General features: G+C 44.4%; 1 protein-coding gene across 7 annotated transcripts in view; it reads left to right on the forward strand.

Moving 5' to 3' along the window:
• Positions 1-20,209, forward strand: part of BICRAL (BICRA like chromatin remodeling complex associated protein) — a 76,242-nt gene that overhangs the window by 27,522 nt on the left and 28,511 nt on the right. For 5 of the 7 annotated variants that reach the window (XM_075064361.1, XM_075064360.1, XM_075064359.1 and 2 more), the window contains exon 2: positions 14,012-14,060. In XM_075064361.1, coding sequence (XP_074920462.1) covers positions 14,017-14,060 — 44 coding nt within the window. In that variant the 5' untranslated portion in view covers positions 14,012-14,016. Of the gene's footprint in view, positions 1-11,608; positions 13,133-13,183; positions 13,328-14,011; positions 14,061-20,209 lie in introns of those variants that run through there. The other 2 variants (XM_075064362.1, XM_075064358.1) reach the window with 2 other exon arrangements.

The following is a 20,209-nucleotide window of genomic DNA, read 5'->3' on the forward strand; positions in this document are numbered from 1 at the left end:
AAAATTGTAGCGCCTACAAGTCCACTCAGTCCTACTTCAGCCAGTAGCTGAGACAGGCAAGTTTGATTACGTTTGCCGGAGATAATGGTGCTTGCTTTTTGTTTATGATGTCGCCTGAAAGTGAGAACAGGTGTTTGCATGGCACTGTGTAACCGGCGTTGCAAGATACTTATGTGCCAGATGTGCTAAAAATTCATATGTCCCTCCATGCTTCTACCACCATTCCAGAGGATATGCATCCATGCTGATGAGGGTCCTGCTCAATAACCATCCAAAGCAGCGCAGACCGACGCATGTTCATTTTCATAATCTGAGTCAGATGTCACCAGCAGAAGGTTGATTTTTTTTTTTTTTTTGGTCTGGTTCAGGTTCTGTAGTTTCTGCATTGAATGTTGCTTTCAGAAGTCTTAAAAGAGCATGTTCCACATCTCGTCCGTCTCAGATTTTGGACGGCACTTCAGATTCTTAAACCTTGGGTCGAATGATGTAGCTGTTTTTAGAAATCTCACATTGGTACCTTCTTTGCATTTTGTCAAATCTGCAGTGACAGTGTTTGTAAGTCAAACAACATGTACTGGGTCATCATCTGAGACTGCTATAACATGAAATATATGGCAACATGTGGGTAAAACAGAGCAGGGGATGTATAATTCTCCCCCAAGGAGTTCAGTCACAAATTTAATTAACGCACTATTTTTTTAAGATCATCATCAGTATGGAAGCATGTCCTCCGGAATGGTGGCTGAAGCATGAAGGGGCCTATGAATGTTTAGCATATCTGGCACGTAAATACCTTGCAGCGGCGGCTACAAAAGTGCAAATGCCTGTTCTCACTTTCAATTGACATGTAAATAAGAAGCAGGCAGCAGTATGTCCTGTAAATGTAAACAAACTTGTTTGTCTTAGCGATTGGCAGAATAAGAAGTAAGACTGAGTAGACTTGAAGGCTCTGAAGTTTTACATTGTTTTGTTTTTGAGTTTAGTTATGCAAGGAAAAAAAATGTACATTTGTAAATTACACTTTCACGATAGAGATTGCACTACAGTACTTGTATGAGGTGAATTGAAAAATACTATTTCTTTTATTATTTTTACAGTGCAAATATTTGTAATAAAAAATAATATAAAGTGAGCACTATACACTTTGTATTGTGTTGTAATAGAAATCAATATATTTGAAAACGTAGAAAAGCATCCAAAATATTTAATAAATTTCAAAAGACACTCTTATTTAAGTGTGATTAATCGTGATTAATTTTTTTAATTGCAGTTAATATTTTTGAGTTAATCACGAGTTAACTGTGATAAATCGACAACCCCAATAAGTTTGAATTTTTTACAACTGTACTCAACCCATGGGAATAAAAATGTCATATACACCTCTACCTCGATATAACGTGACCCGATATAACACAAATTCGGATATAACATGGTAAAGCAGTGCTCCGGGGGGGCGGGGCTGCGCACTCCGGTGGATCAAAGCAAGTTCGATATAATGCGGTTTCACCTGTAATGCAGTAAGATTTTTTTGGCCCCCTGAGGACAGCGTTATATCGAGGTAGAGGTGTACATTTTATCAGAGAAGTGAAATAATTCAGAACTGTACCTCTACCCTGATATAACATGACCCGGTATAACACAAATTTGGATATAATGAGGACAAGCAGCGCTCTGGGGGGACAGGGCTGCACGCTCCGGCGGATCAAAGCAAGTTCGATATAACGTAGTTTCTCCTGTCATGGGGTAAGATTTTTGGCTCCCGAGGACAGCGTTATATTGGGGTAGAGGTGTATTACAATGTAACTGGAATTGTAATAGTCTTCCATTTCATATACCTGTTATCGTGACAAATTTTTGTTACGATTTTGCATAATGAAAATAGTCAATATTATAGTAAGACTTTTATTTAAATTACTGGAAAATAATTGAAATATAAGTAAGTGTGAAATATTTCACGCTGTTGGCTCTGATAGATCAGTTGTATTGTAAATTGCATTGAATACTCTAATTTCAGATATATCCAGATCAGATGCAATATGTAAATTCATATTGAAATTAATGAGATTTTGTGTGGTATACTTTGTATAATTTTAATAATTTTTTAAAAGCACAAACTGAAAACGTTAAGAAAATAGCTTACTGTGTGTGCAGTTTGGTGTGTTTCAAACTAAACTTGCCCATATCCTAATTTTAAAAAGTACAAACAGAGCAGTAATTTGTCTTAAGATCTAAAACATTTATAAAGTAATTTTTGTTCTGGTCCTTCTTAAAACCCAAACCAAAGCAACTAAAATCAAGATATCTCACTATTTTGTGAATTTTTAAATATTTTAAACTGACTTTTGCAACAGCAGAAACAGTGGTATCCAGCCTAAAAATCTGTGACGAGTTTTAGTTTGATGTGATTTGAAATGCGTTAATTTATATATGCATAAATCTTTAGCAACAATGGTGTTACTCCAGTCCCCTTTTTACTGGAGACTTTAAAGATGGAAAAGAAACCTGAAAAAGCAAAATCCGGTGACGGTAGTGTAACACTACAAGCCTGATTTTAATATGTAATGTCATTGGAATTCAATGAAATAATTTACAATTTGGAGGGAACAAGGAATTTAAAATGTTTATAAATTGTGACCTTGATTTCATGCCTAGTATAAAGTGAACAACATTGTCTTTGAAATATAAATAGTGTTCAGGGACAGTTTTTGAGGAAGGTATCATATACAATGAGATTTACCAAGTGGAGTCCTAATTCTGTGAATATTTATGCACGTTTCTTGAAGTTAATGGGACTTTAAGCAAGTGAATAAAGTTTTTACAGGGTTAGACTCTGCCTTAACTTGTTAAAAACACTTCGGCCCATTGTCTATACCTTTCCGCTTTGGTGAAGAGTACAAGTAATACCTTTAGTGCAGTGGATAAAGAAACTGGAGGTGATAAAATCTTCTTTCTGTTTGAAAGGCAGAATTGAACACCATGTTTAGTGGAGTTTTTTATTAAATTTAAGTCTGAAAGCAACTTTTCTTAGAGATTTCACGTAACAAGGAGCTTCTTGTTTTCCTCTGCTTACACTATTGGAGAGGAAGAAAACTGAGTGGAAATCAAGCCAGGGGCAAAGGGATCGAGGAGAAGGTTGTGGAACATGGAAGCCCATCGGTTGATATTCAGTATTGCATGTTTGGGGATCTTTCTATTGGAAGTGGCATATTGGAGCAGAGCTGGGAAGCAGCCAATCTCTGTGGCATGCTTCTGTCCTAACACACAAGTTTTCTAATGTTCTATCTGTCTTGACAGCACAGCTAGGAGAGAGAGAGCGAAAGTCTATTCCAGCTTGTACTTTAAAACAAACAAACAAAAAAATTACTAATGTTCCAATTGCAGAACTGAATTGTTCTTTCACTTACATTTTTCCAGTCCAGTTGGAGACTAACCTACGGAATTTCAAGAAATTACTATTCCATTAGTATAGCTGAGGGCAGAATTTGGTTTGCACAGGCTGAAAATATACAGCCTAGCTTTCTTACCTCAGATTGGGTTTGCAGGGCTGACAATTAGAAAAGTCATAGTCTTACTTTTAATCTGAGCAAATTTGATATAGTCAGTAAGAGACATTAAACATGGAACCTTTATTCAGTCACTTTTCAGAGAACTGTGGTTCAAAAGAAAACCATTTCTTCTAAATAATTTATGGTAATTATAAATATATTCCTTGTGGGCCAGATCACATCTCATGGCCGGATAGGGAATAAGAGTATTTACGGTGCCGCCTTTCTTCCCTGTATGGGCTCCCATGCCAAGGGTAGCTGCATGGGGAGGAGAGTAGTTTACACAGAGCTGTTACATTCCCCTCCCTTGTGCATGTGGATGAAAGTAGGCAGGAAGAGGTGGTGAATGGACTGAACCTTGGCTCCAATCCACAATGTACTGGTCAGCCTGTTGGGGGAATCTAGTCCAGGGATCTCAAACTCAAATGACCGTGAGGGCCACATGAGGACTAGTGCATTGAACCGAGGACCGCATCACTGATACCCCCCTTGCTGCATCTGGCCCCGCCCCCACTCCACCCTTTCAGTTAGGCCTCTCCCCACCCCACCTCTTCCCACCCCTTCCCTGCCCCAATCCAACCCCTTCCCCGAAGTCCCCACCCAACACTGCCCCCAGGGGGTGCAGAAAGGATGCAGGGTGCGGCGGGGGCTCAGGGCAGGGAGTTGAAGTGCAGGTGGTGTGCAGGGTGCGGCAGGGGACTCAGGGTAGGGCGTTGGATGGGATGCAAGAGGGTGCGGAGTGCGGCAGGATGCTCAGGGCAGGGAGTGCAGGAGGGATGCGGGATGTGGCAGAGGGCTCAGGGCAGGGAGTTGGGCTAGAGGGTGCGGGATCCAACCCGGTGCCGCTTTCCTAGAGCAGCTCTGGGGTGGCAGCAGCGCGCAGCGGAGCCGGGTCAGGCTCCCTGCCTGCTGCTCTGGCCCCCAGCCCCGTGCTGCTCCATTCCAGGAAGCAGCTGGAACCCTGTCCCTGCAACCCTTGGGGGAGGGGAGAGGCTCAGGGTTCCCTGCATGTACTGCTCTTGCTGCTCCTCAAGGTACCTCCCATGAAGCTCCCATTGGCCGCGGTTCCCTGTTCCCGGCCAATGGTGGCTGTGGGGGGCGGTACCTGGAAGGAGGCAATGCAGGAGCCCTCTGTCTCCTTCCCCCTCCCGCCCCGGCCCGAAGAGGTGTGCTGCTGTCTGCTTCAGACAGCGGTGTGGGGCTCTCAACGCCCCGGGGGGCAATCCCACAGGTAGGCAGAGGGGCGGGGGGGCGGGGGCGCAGGGAGCTTGGTGGGCCACACGCAAGAGCCCCGTGGGCCACGTGTTTGAGACCCCTGATCAAGTCTATGCCATACCTGGCTAAGGATACCTCCTCACCAGAGTAAAGGGGAAACCAGGAGGCATATTGTGGAGTGACTCCGGTTTTCCCCTTGCCTTCTGACGTGCTCCAAGGGTAGTGCAACAATACGCTTAGGATTTGTGGCAAAACCAAAATTTATCCTTTCATTAGGTGCATTGGTGACTTCTTCAGACATTTAAGTGGCAAAACTCCCTGTTCACTGAAGGGAGAAGAAATTGAGAAAGTCCCTAAAAGTTTGGTCTCCCAGGAGATTATGATGAGAATTTGATTACATTGCAATTTTTATGAGATTTGATTATACTATTTCTATATAAAATCACATTGAGATCATTTTAGTGCAAGTGCGTGAGTATATATAGCATTCAAATGAAAATAACCTCTACAGAAGTGGACTATAGCAATGTTAGATTATCAGTAAGAAGCTTAATGAAGCCAGTATTGGAGTTTAGAAACAGTGTGAAGGTGTATCCTAAACTACCACTGCATATGTAAAGGGAAGTTATCTCAGTGCTATCTCAGTGCTATATTGAGCCTAAATCACTTTAGCTCTTGCCTGCAAAGAAGACAATATATTAAGATAGTGTGATAATCTTAGTGTATTTGTAAGAAAATAGTGCAACAGCAAAATTAAATGATTATGCTTTGTCAGCAAGCCAATATCTATCTGCTGTATCTGTCTTTCTTTGACTACAGTAGTTAAAAGGTTCATATATAAATTTCCCATAAGGATGTTCTAAATGGTTACCACATTCTCCTTCGGTCAGTATGGCTGTACCCAAGTGTAGCAGCATATGTGGTTTCTCATTAGTGAGCCTGAAATCTTAACTACTTAGTTAAAACTACATTAAATGAGTTTGACTCCAGTAAATGAATATTAAACTGCTCTAATTTCAGGACCTTTGTTCTGACCCCTGACCTTAACTCTATTTTTGTAGTTCACTATGTTGTGCCCCGATGTTACTGTATCTTGAACGTTCCGTGGGCTCAGTCTTGGCCAGTACTGTGTTGGTGTGCAAGGGCATGTAAGGGGTCTGTTTCTGTCCCACAGGGAGTAGGGCCAGGACTAGGACCATTCTGTAGCCCACAAGAGTGGGCTAACAGATCAGAAAAGTTAATATACTTGCTTTCAAACTGTCCCCAGTGCCAGTGAGAAAAGGTGGATGGCGTAATATCTTTTATTGGACCAACTCCTCTGTGGATGAGAGAGACAATGCAGTAACATTTTCCTAGCAGAGTGCTGACTTTCTGATTTCCTGAGGGGGTGCATGACCCTCACTCTGGTCCAGGACCCACCCCCACTCCAAGCCTTCCCTCAAGCCCCCACCCCGCCCCACTCCGCCTCTTCCTGCTCTGTTCCACCCCCTCCTCTGAGCACACCCTATTCTCACTCCACCTCTTCCTGTCCCCACTCCTCCCCCAGTGCCTCCTACCTGCCGTTGAACAGCTGATCCCAGGGGGCCCGTTGGCAGGCAAGGGGTACTGGGGGGAGGAGGAGCAGGTGATCGGCAGGGCCCACCAGTGGGTGCTGACCACCCACTATTTTTTTCCATGAGCACCCATGGAGTCAGCACCTCTGGTTCCTAGAGTAGTCATGTACAAGTAGACTTGGAAGGATTAGATTTTTATTTGTAAATGTCAGTAAACATCGATTTCACCGTACACACACAAACTGACAAAAATATTTTAATTGATGATAATTGAAATTTACGGATAGGGAAAGCAAGAAAAATATTGCTGGAGAATTTACTAGAGTTTGATATAAGGCTATTTACTCTGTATACTTTGACATGTCATGTTGAGTTTGTGTTTTAACTGTTAAAGCTTTAACTTTTTGACTCTGTCTACTGTCATTAATTATTGTCTGACTGTCCCATAAGTTCCTGCAACTGTAAAAATCTAAATGGATAAAATTGGAAAAAAAAAAAAAGCTACAATTTTGCACAACTATGAAAATTTAAATAGATAAAAATAGAAAATGGTGCTTAAAATAAACAATATTATCTGTTGAAATTATTTAAAAAAAATCAAATTTTGCCTGGCATCATAATAAGACATTCAAAAGTTACATTGTGTGTCTTTGTTTGGTACTGACGATAATGGTAAAGGTTGAATGTAAGCAGATACCACACTGGTGAGTTAGTTGTGTTGCACCTGCTTAGAACAGGGCCACATTTGGTGTGATGATGATAAATTGATTTTTGACAGATTAAATTGTGTGGAGATAATAATACTTACATATTTGACATGCTACATTGCAGTGGCTCCCCAAAAGGTTATGATGCATCTTGTCAATTGCTTGGAATTTATTCTACATTCAGTGCTTGCATTATAACTCTTGTTGATGGTAGTAGGTGCTTTGGGTGTGCATTCATGAAAGGGTAATGTCTGCTTTAAAAGTTTTCACTAGGTACATAGAGCATAGTATAGCATGTCGGACAATCACCTGGGAGCACAGAAGAATACCATATATATAGTCCTAATTTTGATAAAGAGGTCAACCCACTTTTAGTGGACAAATGAATATTTTTAAATAGAGAAATAAAGCTTGCTTTCAGGTTATGAACCTGTGTGTTATATTTTGGTCTGAATCATAATTTATTGAAGAATGATCAGTCGCTGAACAAGCTGAGAGATGATAGAACAGATCTATTAGTTCATACAGTTCGTCTTCTGTTAGTGCTCCATAAATACTTAACAAAACAAAAGTAAAGACCCTGCTTAGCTTTCATTTATTTAATACGTTGAACTTGACAGAACACAGGAAGCCCATCCAGCTTTTCTAGTGTACATGTTTATTGAGATTAACTACATCCACGGTGTTTTTGTTATGCTCTGATATCTGTATCTAAAGTGATTAGTTTGTAATATAAGCTGTTTAAATGTAAATACCAGTCTCATGAAACTGTGAAGTATGTCAGATTTTCAGGTGCTCTTTTTCTTCTGCTGTCCCTCTCTTTCCTTTGACTGTCTCCTGGGAGTGTAAGGCTTGGTTCTTTAAGAAATGTTAAATAAGATTATAGTAATTAACTATTTGATAATTTTTTTATGTCCAATATATAATATAGTTTAAAATTACTAGTTTCTGATGGAAAACACTTCGCATATTCTATGTATGTACATATTTTTAATAGTTTGGAAGGTTAACAGATCTTTCAGTATTTGTTGGCATTTTAAGAAATGAATGAGAGCGGTAGAATGCATTTGGTGCAGGTCAAACATGTTTTGAAGCCATTTGCAGTCTTTGAGACAAAGTCAGAGGTGAGTCAAAGTCTAGAGGGGTGGAGGTTCATATAATTCGCATCTTCCAGTTCTCACCCAACACCTCCAGTTTAGACTCACTTAAACACCTGCAGATTTATTTATTTTCACATACTCTTACCATTTGTATCTTCAACTTACACTTTACTGGCAGTGAGACTGTAGGAGGTAACAGCTCAGAGCCCAATCACTACTGCATTGGAAGCTTGCTTTTAATTAAGCCTCATTCTTTTTCTTTTGGTTATGTGAAGCTTAGAGATGATGGGCCAAATTCTGTCAGTGTGTGTTGAAGGACTAAAGGGGAGGAGTGTGGCGCCGAAAAAAAAAAAGGGGGGGGCAAGCAGAAGGGGTTGTATGTTTAAATAATAAACCCTATTGTAAGTTATAACTTTTCTACAACCTTTTCTAGCTCCTTGATGTTTTAATTACACCAACTCAGACATCTGTGTGTGCACACATTGGTAAATGGAAATAAATATGTGTAAGGGAGTTTACTTTACATGTTACACATCACCTGTTGATAAGGTTGCCAACTTTCTACTGGCATAAAACCAAACACTCTTGCCCCACCACTTCTCTGAGCCCCCCCACCTTGCTCACCTCATCCTCCCCTCCCTCTGTTGCTTGCTCTCCCTACCCTTGCTCATTTTCACCGAGATGGCTCAGGAGGCTGGGGTGCAGGAGGGGGTGAGGGTTCCAGCTGGGGGTGCGGGCTCCAGGGTGGGGCCAAGCCTGAGGGATTTGGTGTGCAGAAGGAGGTTCTGGGCTGGGAGGTGGAGCCAAGGGGTTTGGAGTATGGGAGGGGGCTCCAGGCTGAAGCTGGGGTTGGGGTGTGGTCTCTGGGGTAGGGCCAGAAATGAGGGGTTCAGGGTGTAGGAGGGAGCTCGAGGCTGCGGCAAGGGCTTGGGGTGCAGGGGAGTGAAGGCTCCAGCTGAAGGTGTGGGCTCTGTTATGGGGCCAGGGATGGGGAATTTGGGGTACAGGAGGGTGCTCCAGGCTGGGACTGAAGGGTTCAGAGGGCAGGAAGGGAAACAGGGCTGGGGCAGGAGGTTGGGGGTATGGGAAGTGTCTGAGGGGGTCTGGTTGGGGGTGTAGACTCTGGGGTGGGACTGGGGATGAGGGGTTTGGGGTGCAGGAGGGTGCTCTGGGCTGAGATTGAGGGGTTTGAAGCGTGGGACGGGGAACAAGGCTGGGACGGGATTGGGGCATGGGAGGGGATCAGGGTTGCCGTCGTTGGGCGGTGCTTACCTCAAGCAGCTCCCAGAAGCAGCAACATGTCCCCCCTCTGTCTCCAAGGTGGAGGCACAGCCAAGCAGCTCTGTGTGCTGCCACATCCACAGGCACCTCACCTACAGCTCCCGTTGGCTGTGGTTCCCGGCCAATGGGAGCTGCCAAGCTGGTGCTTGGGGCAGGGGCAGCGTGTGGAGTCCCCTTGCTGCCTCTACATGTAGGAGCCGGAGCGGGGGACATACCATTTTTTCTGGGAGCCATGCAGAGCCGCAGCTAGCTCCGCTATGCTGCCGACGGGACTTCTAACGGTCCTGTGCTGACAGGAGCTGCCAGGTCCCTTTTCAACCTGGCGTTCCGTCAAAAATCGGACACCTGGCCACCCTTTTTTAAACACGTAAGCTTAAGGACTTGCACTTGCTTGCATCACGTTGAATTTGGCTCAGTATCTTTAACTTAGTTATCCTACAGTATTTATAGAGCATCAATCACCATAGTATCTAGATCTCTATGAGTAAAATTCTGCTGTCAGTTACACTGATGTACATCTGGAATAATTTAATTGAGGTAAATAGAATTACTCTAGCTTTACACAGTGAACTGAGCAGAATTTAGCCTAAATATCTAGTTAGCCTCTAAGTTTCATACTTAGTTCTAAACTTGAACCACTTTTCCACAGATCACATCCTCTATATGCTATTTGTAGATCTTTTGCAGACTCTGTGCGATATCATTTTTTTCTTGCAATTCAGTATGGCATCATATTAAGTAGGAAGTTGTGGCAGTCACTTGAGGCTATAATAGTAGGAAGTTGCTACAGTTTCTATTATTTGAAGTGTATCAAGTCCCAAGAGCATAGACCCTTCTAATATATATGGATGATGCCCTCAGTAGAATATAAGCATTTTTGGATCTGAGCTGTCCAGAAATATGATCTGTGTATCTTTGGCTAGTTTGAAGTACTGTTGCATTGATTGTGTAAAGACTGCTGATAGTAATTTTTTGCATATGTCTATTGAACCAAATCACTGATAGATAAGAAGGAAATAATGGAATCTATTCTCCTTTCCATACATGCACAGAATTTCTGTTGGCATTAATGGGAATTTCATTAGAAGTATGGAAAAAAGAATAAAGTTGATCCTAAATCAGATACCTTACACGGACACAATTCATCTGTAAAGACCTGTTATGTGTGGATTGTCATCCAGTTTATTTGTATTTTGTGATGGTCTTTTTTTCGGTTTATGTGATATTTAGAGATTATGAGCCTAATTCTGTCTGAAAGCTAGAAATAGGTGTAATAGACCCCTGAATGAGCATGCAAATACACTGCAAAAGCAATGTTAAGTGTTCTTCTGATCAAAGCCTATATTCACACAATCTGTGCCTTCCTACTAACAGAAGAGGTAACTTACCGAAGTCTAATGGCTGTTTCTGCACAAAAGCTGTTTCATGGTTAGGAAGTATATGAACATAAATATTGTAATATACCACATAATATTCCTCTGCTATTCATATGTTGAATAGCCTGAGGAGTAATCTCTGTGCTCATATTTCTAAGCCATTTTATGTGTGGTTGTGTTTTTTTCATTAAAAAAAAAGTCTTAGTCCTTTACAGGGTGCATGCTTAGGATCCTATGTTTTAAGTGGATAGGTTTCACATAGACTACTCCCTGGCTGGCTCAGTTCCCTTCCAGGTGCAGAACTCTGTATTCGGACTCTTAAAAGTCTACTCCACTGGCATTTGAGACTAGCTCACAGCACAATTCATTATTCTGGCATGTTGTAAGCATGCTTTTGTTTGGGAGCTCGCTAATCATGGCTGCCCTTGATCTTTGCTGCTTGCTCAAATGTACAGTATATGTATCTTACTTTTGTATTGTTAACAGTATGTTGGATAGATTTTAATAGAATAGACTTGCAGAATGAAGAAAAACATATTGGTAGATATTTTTCATTTTGAATTAATAAAAAAAGTCTTTAGTGTCAAGACTTTATAAAGTATAAAGATTGTAAAGAACAATATGAATTACCCACTGAAATTTTGATTTATAATGCATTTTCATTCGGTCCTACCTTTTCTTTTTAAAATATAATTTGCAGATTTTGACAAATGATCGAGCTTTTACTGTCAAATTCAGCTTATTTGTTTTATTGGTTTGATGCATATGTAAATACTGAAGCTGAGCAAAACTTCTGCATTGTTACTTAGACTTTTATTTCTTTTTTCTTAAAATCTATAACCTTTATTACTTTGTCACAACAGATTTTATGGTCAATTTGGTAAAACATTTCCATCTTTATTTTTGCTTCTTCTCAAGTTCAGTTGTTTATAAGCAGTTGGTTACACAGTAGTGTCCCATGAAGTAGCCACAGAACTTTTTTTACATAAGAAAATATACTGCTATTGTGTTTTTGGGGTGGGGTTTTCAAAAGAACCTATTTAATGCAGCACAAATTGTATTGATTTTCAGTGAGACTTGTGCATATGAGGGCTGGTCTACACTGAAAACTTATCTCAGCATGGTGACGTGTCTCAGGAGTGCAAAATTATGCCGAACTAAACCTCCGTATAGGCCAGGCTAGGTTGATGGAAGAATTCTTCCATCAGTCTAGCTGCTGCCTTGAGGTCAGATGGATTAACTACAGCGATGGGGGAACCTCTCCTGTCACTGTAGTGAGTGTCTACAGTGAAGCGTTATAGCGGCCTGCAGCTGTGCCACTGTAATAGGGTATGTGTAGACAAGCTCTTAGAAAATCCCACCACTGAAGCAGTACTCCATGTGTGGACTCAAAATTCTGCTGATAGATCTAAGGAAGGAACAACGTACTGTAAACACTACTGGGAATATAGTTAAAGAAAGCTGTAGGCTAAACATTTATTCTTAATAGTACATATTTACACAGTGCAGTGACATAATAAAATAGTGTTTATGTTGTAAATCATTGTGGTTTAAATCCTCAGCCCAGCATCTATACTGAATAGCTGGATATGGCATTGAGTAGATGGACTAGTCCATAGGGGAAAGAATTCTCTTTCCTAGGGTGCAGAGTCACTCTATGGATGCTACTTTAGTCCAGTAGTTGAAATAGCTCCCTGTAGGCTCAACTTGTCCCCCTCCCCTCCTGCACCCAACAGGAGTAAGCACTGGAGAATCCACACGGTGGTGGCCCCCCCCTCACCTGCTTCTGCAAACTAATGCAGAGGGAATCCTTACTGTGTGGGGCTCTGCACTATAGAAGGGCTGCATATCCCCCCAAAGTAATTCTGGATAACACCTTGTTTGCAAGTCCAGGTGATAGGGGAGATAGTGGAGTTGTCAGCAAGGTAGAGAACAGAGGAAATTTAGAGAGATTACTAAGAAATTTCATTTAGGACATGTTAAATTTGAGGTGGTCGCAAGACACTCCTGAGGAGATGATATAAAGACGTTTGGAGACTTGAGAGTGGATAGTTGGATGGAAGGTCGGAGTTTTGGGTAGATTTGGGAAATGCCAGCATAGAGTTTGTATCTTAAATAGTGAGAGCAGATGAGGTCACCCAAAGAGAGAGTGAAGGAGGGCAAGAGAAGCAATGTAAGGATAGAACCTTAAGGGGTATCAACCGAGTGGAAGAGAGTAAAGGAGATAGAGCAGTGAAATGAGATGATGATGGTTATTGTGGTAGGAGAACCAGAATCCTACAATCTCAGAAGCCTAAAGACCAGAGCAAGCAGAGGAGAAATGCAGAAGAACATACATCCCAAACTGAACAAGCAGTGAGTAGGAGAGAAGATGGCTGTGATGGTTTGGAAGTAGAGATAGGGTGTAACTAATGCACAAGTGATTAAATACAATCCAGTTAATGCAAGTGATGTGTGTAGCAGATATTTCTTTAGGATTTTCAGCTTCCACTTCTATTACCAGGAGCTCACTGAAGTATGCTTATGATTGTCACTTAGAAGAAACTAAGAGTGAGCATATCTTTAAGGGCCAGCCACTGACACAAATGTGTGTTAAAGGGTTCCGAGAAAACAGCATCCTTCTCAGCCAGCTGCTCAGTGCCTTATGACTTAGGTTGGGCATATAGTGTTCTTCCCAGCCCACTGGGCTGTGGTTCCTACTCCCTTCAGCCTACTTCACCTTATTGTATCGTGAGTAACAAAACACCATGCTTAGTAGTCCCCAATGTTCCAAGTTTTGCAATGCTCATTTGTTCCCTGATGAGTGAGCTGTCACTGTAAACAAAAATTCCCAGAAATGTATTTTACTGGGAGAGAAATATGAGTCTATAATTAACATTTTTTGATCTATAAAGTGGTCCAGTTGGTCAGTTTGATTAGGCCATTGTCATCTTCCATTTTTAAAATAACCACAGAATGACAGGATTAAAATACTGCATTATGTTTACACAGATAGATACACGGGGCTAAATTCTGCACGCAGATAAGAGTGCAGGACTCACATTAGCTTCAGGACTTGGATTAACTTTAGTGGCAGTTGTACAAGTTCTAAGAATATGGCCCAGAGTAAATATCACATAATTCCCACAATTGATTATTGAAAAAAATTGATGTTTTGAAATTTTGTTTTATTGTTGAAGGAAATTTTTTCTCTGATTTTGATGAAATACCAGTCATTTCCTTTTTTTGCTTTAGTTGTCATGGATGATGACGACGATGAGTCCTGTCTCCTTGATCTTATTGGGTAAGTTCCCTTCAAGAAATTCTTAAAAGAAAAATCTATGCAAAGTCATTGTACAAAATTAATCCATATAAAAGATGATTAATTTTCAGTAGACTCTGGAAGTTGGTGTCGTGATAGTTTGGAGGCCTGTAAGTGAGATGAACAGATAGTCACAAACAGAGTTTATGCTAATTGGTAGTCCACTGGTTTTTGGCATGACACTGACTTCCCCTCTTGCTCAATGATGGTCCTGTCAGATCAGTGTTGAGGCACATTAGCAAATAGGGAAGCCTACCCTACGCTCGTGGTGCAAAGGAAATATCCCTTTTTTGGCTAGATAAAGGACTTTAGCCTTCAGTGCTGTCAGAATAGCATGTTCACAGACATTACCTTCTAAATGAAAATATAATTAAAATATATAGACTGATTCAAAATACAAGCTACCTAAATTATTTTTACAGAAGATAAGATGCATTTGTGTACCAATTTTATAGGGTTGAATTGCTATCGGTATTATAAAGAATTGCAAACAATCAGGAATTTTAAAGGTTATTAACTTTTGTCTGTTCAAAGGCATTTTTATTTTAAATCCCTATTTGTGTAAAAAAAAACCCAACCGTCTTCCAACCAAACAAACAAAATCACAGTCTTTCTACTTTGCATTATTTCTACTCCATTCTATACCACTTTTACATGCAAATCGATGTGTATTCCATATGGGATTCAAAAATCAATATTTAGGTACAGCTGCAACCAAGAAAAGCTTTATGTGGAATTGAGATATATTCACTGTAGGCATGGTGAAGTCCTTTTCCTGTGACTGGCTAAAATAACAGTATAGTTCTTCAAGAGCAGACATTTATCGTAATATGTCCAAAATGTGTAGAACATATTGAATATCCAATATCTAGCACTTTTTTCAGACTCAATTTTTTTTTTCAAATGTTATGCCAGTCACTGCAATAGGAAAGTTTTCCTGCATGGGTCTAGCTGTAGATGAAATCAAGAAGACAAATCTATCCACATATGTCAAGTATAGCAAACAGTGAGTTTTATCTTGCATTGCTTATGCACCCAAAACTTCCACTGAAACCAGTGAAAGCCTTGAATGAAAAGGAATGAAGTATCAAGCCCAATAATAACTATAATTTGATCAGACTAGTATGTGAATAGCTTACCAAATAACAAGCTGTTGGTAGGTGTTGCCTAACAATCATCATGTACAGTATTATAATATGAGACTGCTGACTTCAGCCACCAAAGGGAACATATTTACATCCTGCCTGGAACATCAGCTTAAGAATTGTCCAAATGGAAACAAAAATGAAAGCGCTCAGTAAGAAGCCAAGTTACAAGAATTCCAGTCCAAGTCCAAAGAATGCTCAGAAGATGAGGTCCTACAAATAAGAGGGTATTGGGTGTAATGGATTATTTGTTGTAGTGTCCCTTTTTACTGCTTGTATCAGCTATCGTTCAGAACATCTGGCAGGACAGAAAAACTGAAGTTTGTCTCCATTAAATCTTTCAGTTTGGTAAGTGTCTTCTAATCTCTGTGGATTTATTTTTAGAAATAATAAAAGTTATAAGAAAGGATGATTAGCTAGGATGATGATAAAACATCAACATTTAAATTTGTCATGATCATAAAAGCTGGTAAGCAGTATTGGTAGTAAAGGTCCCCATAAGCCCAATGCGTCCATGTATGAATGAGACAGTGAAGCCTTTCTCCTTTTAATTTTTTGTAATCTGTACTGAAAATGAGATTTCTCTTAAAAATATAGTGTGTGAAGGTTGTAGTGTGTGTGAGTAGAATCTGATCTTAGATGCCTAGATGTTACCTGAGTGTCATGTATATCACGCAATATGTTTAAAATGTGTATAGTATAACTTCTGTTTGAGCTACAGCATAGCTTTTAGAAATATATCTAGTCATAATTTAAAGATTTCAGGTGATGGAAAATCCACCAAGTGCCTAGCAGTGTTTTTCCAATAGTTAATTATCCTCACTATTAAAAATGTACACCTTATTTCTAGCCTGAATTTTCCACTTCCAGTCATTGGAACTTATTATACATCTTTTTCAGCTAGATTGCAGAGCCCTGTGCTATACTATATGCATTAATATTAACTTTATACAGGAATTAGGTTTCCCGCTCTCTCCTTTTTTTTAAAAAAAATCCCATTTAAATTAAAATAAGTATAAAAGACATTCTTCTTCGAGTGATTGCTCATATCCATTCCAGTAGGTGTACACGCCGCGCGTGCACGTTTGTCGGAAGACTTTTACCCTAGCAACTCCAGCGGGCCCACAGAACCCCAGAGGCGCGCCATGGGGAATAAACCGCCTGCCGCCGCCCGTCGCTCTCAGTCTTCTTACCCGCCGCGTCGGAACGGGAGCGGCATAGCGCTCCACGGCCCTAGTGTCTCTCGGCATACGTCAGTTCGGTTAGTGGAAGTAAGTGTACCTAGAAGTATATCGTAGGTTATAGTCTAGTATAAGTACGGGTTGGGCGCTACCCCTCCCGCGCCCAGCGCCGGCCTCAGCCGGGTTCGCGGGTCAAACCGGCTCAGACTGAAAAAGCCGATGCCTCCCACGTCCTCACGCGCCTACGGAAGGCCTGGGGAAATCGCACAACCGAGAAGGCGCATTTTGCAAGGCCTCAGCCGAGACAAAAAGGAGTGAGACCACGCTCAAACCCCGAGGAGTAGCGCACTAACCCTCGCGTCCCGGCACCAACCAGGCCTCCTGCAATGCCGTCCTCGCGCGGCCAGTGTGACCTAGAAGCGAAAACCGACGCCTCTCTCCGAGAGCAGAGCATCCGCAGCAGGGGGCTTCTGAACCCCCGGGCGTATATCAAGCCCAGGGCCCCCTCAGCAAAGCCCCACGACGGCCAGAGCACAGGGCTCCGGAGCATCTCACGCCCTCCCAATTCCCTACCGGAAGACGTCGACCCACCTCCGATACGACGCCGCAGAGTCAAAGCAGGCCAGTCAGACCAACCGACCCACTCGCCGGTTCTCCGTTGTCCTCCCAAATGGCCGACGGAAGCGAGGGAACATCCACCAATCACCCCCACAGACCACAGAGCAACACATAGGCAGAGCTCCACACTAAAGGAACGCCCACAATATCATCAAACCAGAGTTAAGCTTCACACTGAAAGATGATCTTCACCCGCGCGACAGAACGACCACACAAGCAACCCGCGCACTAAGAGCATACGCTCATGGGTGGCGGAGGTGCGACACACACCTCACAAACAGGCCCACACACGCGCGGCTCAGAACAGGGGACACGAGAAGCCAAGAGCAAGAGCAGACAGAAATGGTATGTACATCTGCAGTTCAACCGGCTCGTGCCTTCAACACACGCTGCGCAGCAGGGTAGGTAAGCCAAAGAGATGGCAGTGGCCTTCGAAGGGCTATGAGCGATATGTCCACCCGCCCCTAGTGTTCCTCGTCGGTCAATCTGAAGGAGGAGCGCCATGGACAAAAGCTCCGCCCCCAAGCAAGGAGCAAGACGTAAGGACGCCTGAACCAAGGTCTATCGCAAGGCAGCCTGCAATGCAGCGCCAACCAGCAACTCTGCCAGACCCGACCTGTACAACCTGGCGGCGCGATAAATTAAGGCGCTCCTCCCAACAAGCACCGCTGTCAGGATTCGCGCTCTCCTGCAAGGGAAAAAGGCACGCACTCCCGACAGCGCTTAGACGCAGACAGACGCGCCAGTACAAACCTGCCACGGACACACGCCGCTTCTCATAAGGCTCAGGCTCTGGCCTCTCCGGAACTCCAATAGCATCCAGAATCTGTTGAGGGCCAGGGCTGATTCCGGCAAGACGGCCTTGCGCAAAGCCAAAGATAAGAGGCATAATGCGGCCCTAGGAGCATTACGCCGTTACCCAGCGAACATCAGCTCACACACACAGGACCTACCCCCAACCCAGGGAAGCAGGACGTGCCAGGCGAAATAGAAACGGCAGGCGCAGAAATCGGTAACCAGGGGGCCAAAGCCAGCCCCAAACTCCGCTGGGCCGAGCCCAGTGAAGTGTGCCCGAGGCGCGACAGTTCCCTTCCCGATTCCACGCCCTCACCTATCATTACAAACGTCTTTCGCTCCGCTGGCCACGTACCAGACCGCTGGTCCCACACGCGGCGGCTTGATACCAACCACAGTATTGCTTCGACCACCACTCACCCTCTTCAGGACCCCCCCACAGAACTCCCCCTCAGAGTGCGAACGCTCCTCGACAAAGGGCCAAAAGGAGTTCAAGAACAAAAGAGACGACAAGGGAGGACTCCCGTGACTTCGATCACACAACAAGCAAAGAGAAGTACGCAGACCCCCATCCTCTTGACTCTGAGAGCCCACCAAAACCTGCAAGTGAATTCGCATGGCCGGACCCGTTACCATCCGATCTGAGACGTACGCCGCCCTCAGACAGCAGGACGCTATTCAGCATACAGCTACCCAAAGAGCCGACCAATATGAGTAATTTTGATTGTGTCGCGGCCGCAACGATCAATCCAGTACACACACTGGCCTCTCACGCCCCGAGAGTGTCCCAGGCATGCCGATCGTCGCCTTTCCGCGCAGTCGTGCATGGCCCCTACCTCGACGACTGGCGCACGGACCCCAGAGGACCGATCCTCGCGACGCCATGTCAGACCGCTTTTCTCGAGTCGAGGCCTAGCGCAACGCCGAGAAGTCCACTCTATCCCCCTACTCAGAGATAGAGTTTATGCCCGAGACCCACCAAGCAGGGCCATTCTTTCCTGTCGCGTCCAGCTGACAGCCACACCACAAGGCGCAGGCAGCACCCAACCCATACGTACGGCCTGAAACCTGGGCCACATGGCGCGCAATTCGTACGCGATCTGAACTCCGTCCTCACCTCCACCGGCCATCCTCAAGCGCCGGCGCCAGCGTCGGTTAGATACATAATCACGATCCCCAGGCGATCCCCCGCTCCCCATGTGGCTGGACCTCCGTCAGAGGCAGCTTCCGTCCTCCCACCCCCTGTCCCAGACCGCAGACGGACGCATCGGACTCCAGAAGCTCACTAGACCCGCGGAACCCAGGGTCGCTGCCCCTCCCAACTCGCCCCAGCAACGTCGAGAAGTGAGGGCGGGCCACCGCTGCAACGTCCATTCGGCAGAATCCAGACCGTCAGTGTACCGACAAACAAACGCGTATAAACAGAAAAGCATGGCGAACGAGATCCCCTTGCGGAAGACCATGACGTGTGGACTTTTTGCATACCCACGCGTTCACCTAGCGCTCCTTCTTGGGCCGGAATACCCGCGGATCTCCAGCCGGTCCTTGCTCGTCCAGAGCTCACCCAACACGCCTTCGCGCTCTCCGAAGGGGGGGCATCCCCACGGACCTGCATCCGCAGGCACACGAAGTGCCCGATTGCCTCTTCCAAGTCGCTAGCGGCCCGGTGCAGACCGTCTGAATACCGGGACACACCCTCGTCTGCACCCTCGGCCCGTGATCCCCAAGGCCAAGTGCGCAGGCAGGCCCGCTGATCTGATGCGTCCGGCATCCCCTCCGGCAGCATGGTCCTCTGCGCGCCCGTCCGGTACGGACAACGCCCTTCCGCCCTTACCTAATTGATCACGCAAGACACGGCTGGCTTGTCACCCGACCCCACGCGGCAAACCCTCAAGCGCCTGCAGCCACTACGGCCGATCTGCAATTGCTCTCCCCAGGAGGCAGGACTTCCTGGAATAGAAGCGGCACGAGCGACATACTAGCCAAAGGAAACCGGACGTCGGGCGCGAGAGGCGCCTTCCCCCACTGAGGTCATCCCAATATCCCCTCGAACCTTTGGCCAAGCAGCAGGCCGGCGTATCCCCTCTCGGGTCACGTCCGGGGACTCCCCTTCCACCCGGGGAGCTCGATGGCCGCTCTGTCACCACATCCATGGGGCTAGATCCTTAAAGGCTGGAGCGTTAAACCCAGTCCACCGGCACGCCGCCTTGGGAGCCAACCTGTGCCCCGCATGCCCCGTGAGCCGTGGCCTACGTTCCCCGATTTCCGTAAGAGAAGCAATCCGGGGCCATCGACTTCGGTCACGCCGGGTCAGAGCTCCGCTCGTGGTGGAACCCCGATACAGGTCCATTAGGACAAAGACAACGAGCCCACCGCCGCCTGCCCCCCAAGT

The sequence above is a fragment of the Chelonoidis abingdonii genome, chromosome 3 (assembly GCF_003597395.2).
Source record: "Chelonoidis abingdonii isolate Lonesome George chromosome 3, CheloAbing_2.0, whole genome shotgun sequence".
Classification (NCBI taxonomy): domain Eukaryota; kingdom Metazoa; phylum Chordata; order Testudines; family Testudinidae; genus Chelonoidis; species Chelonoidis abingdonii.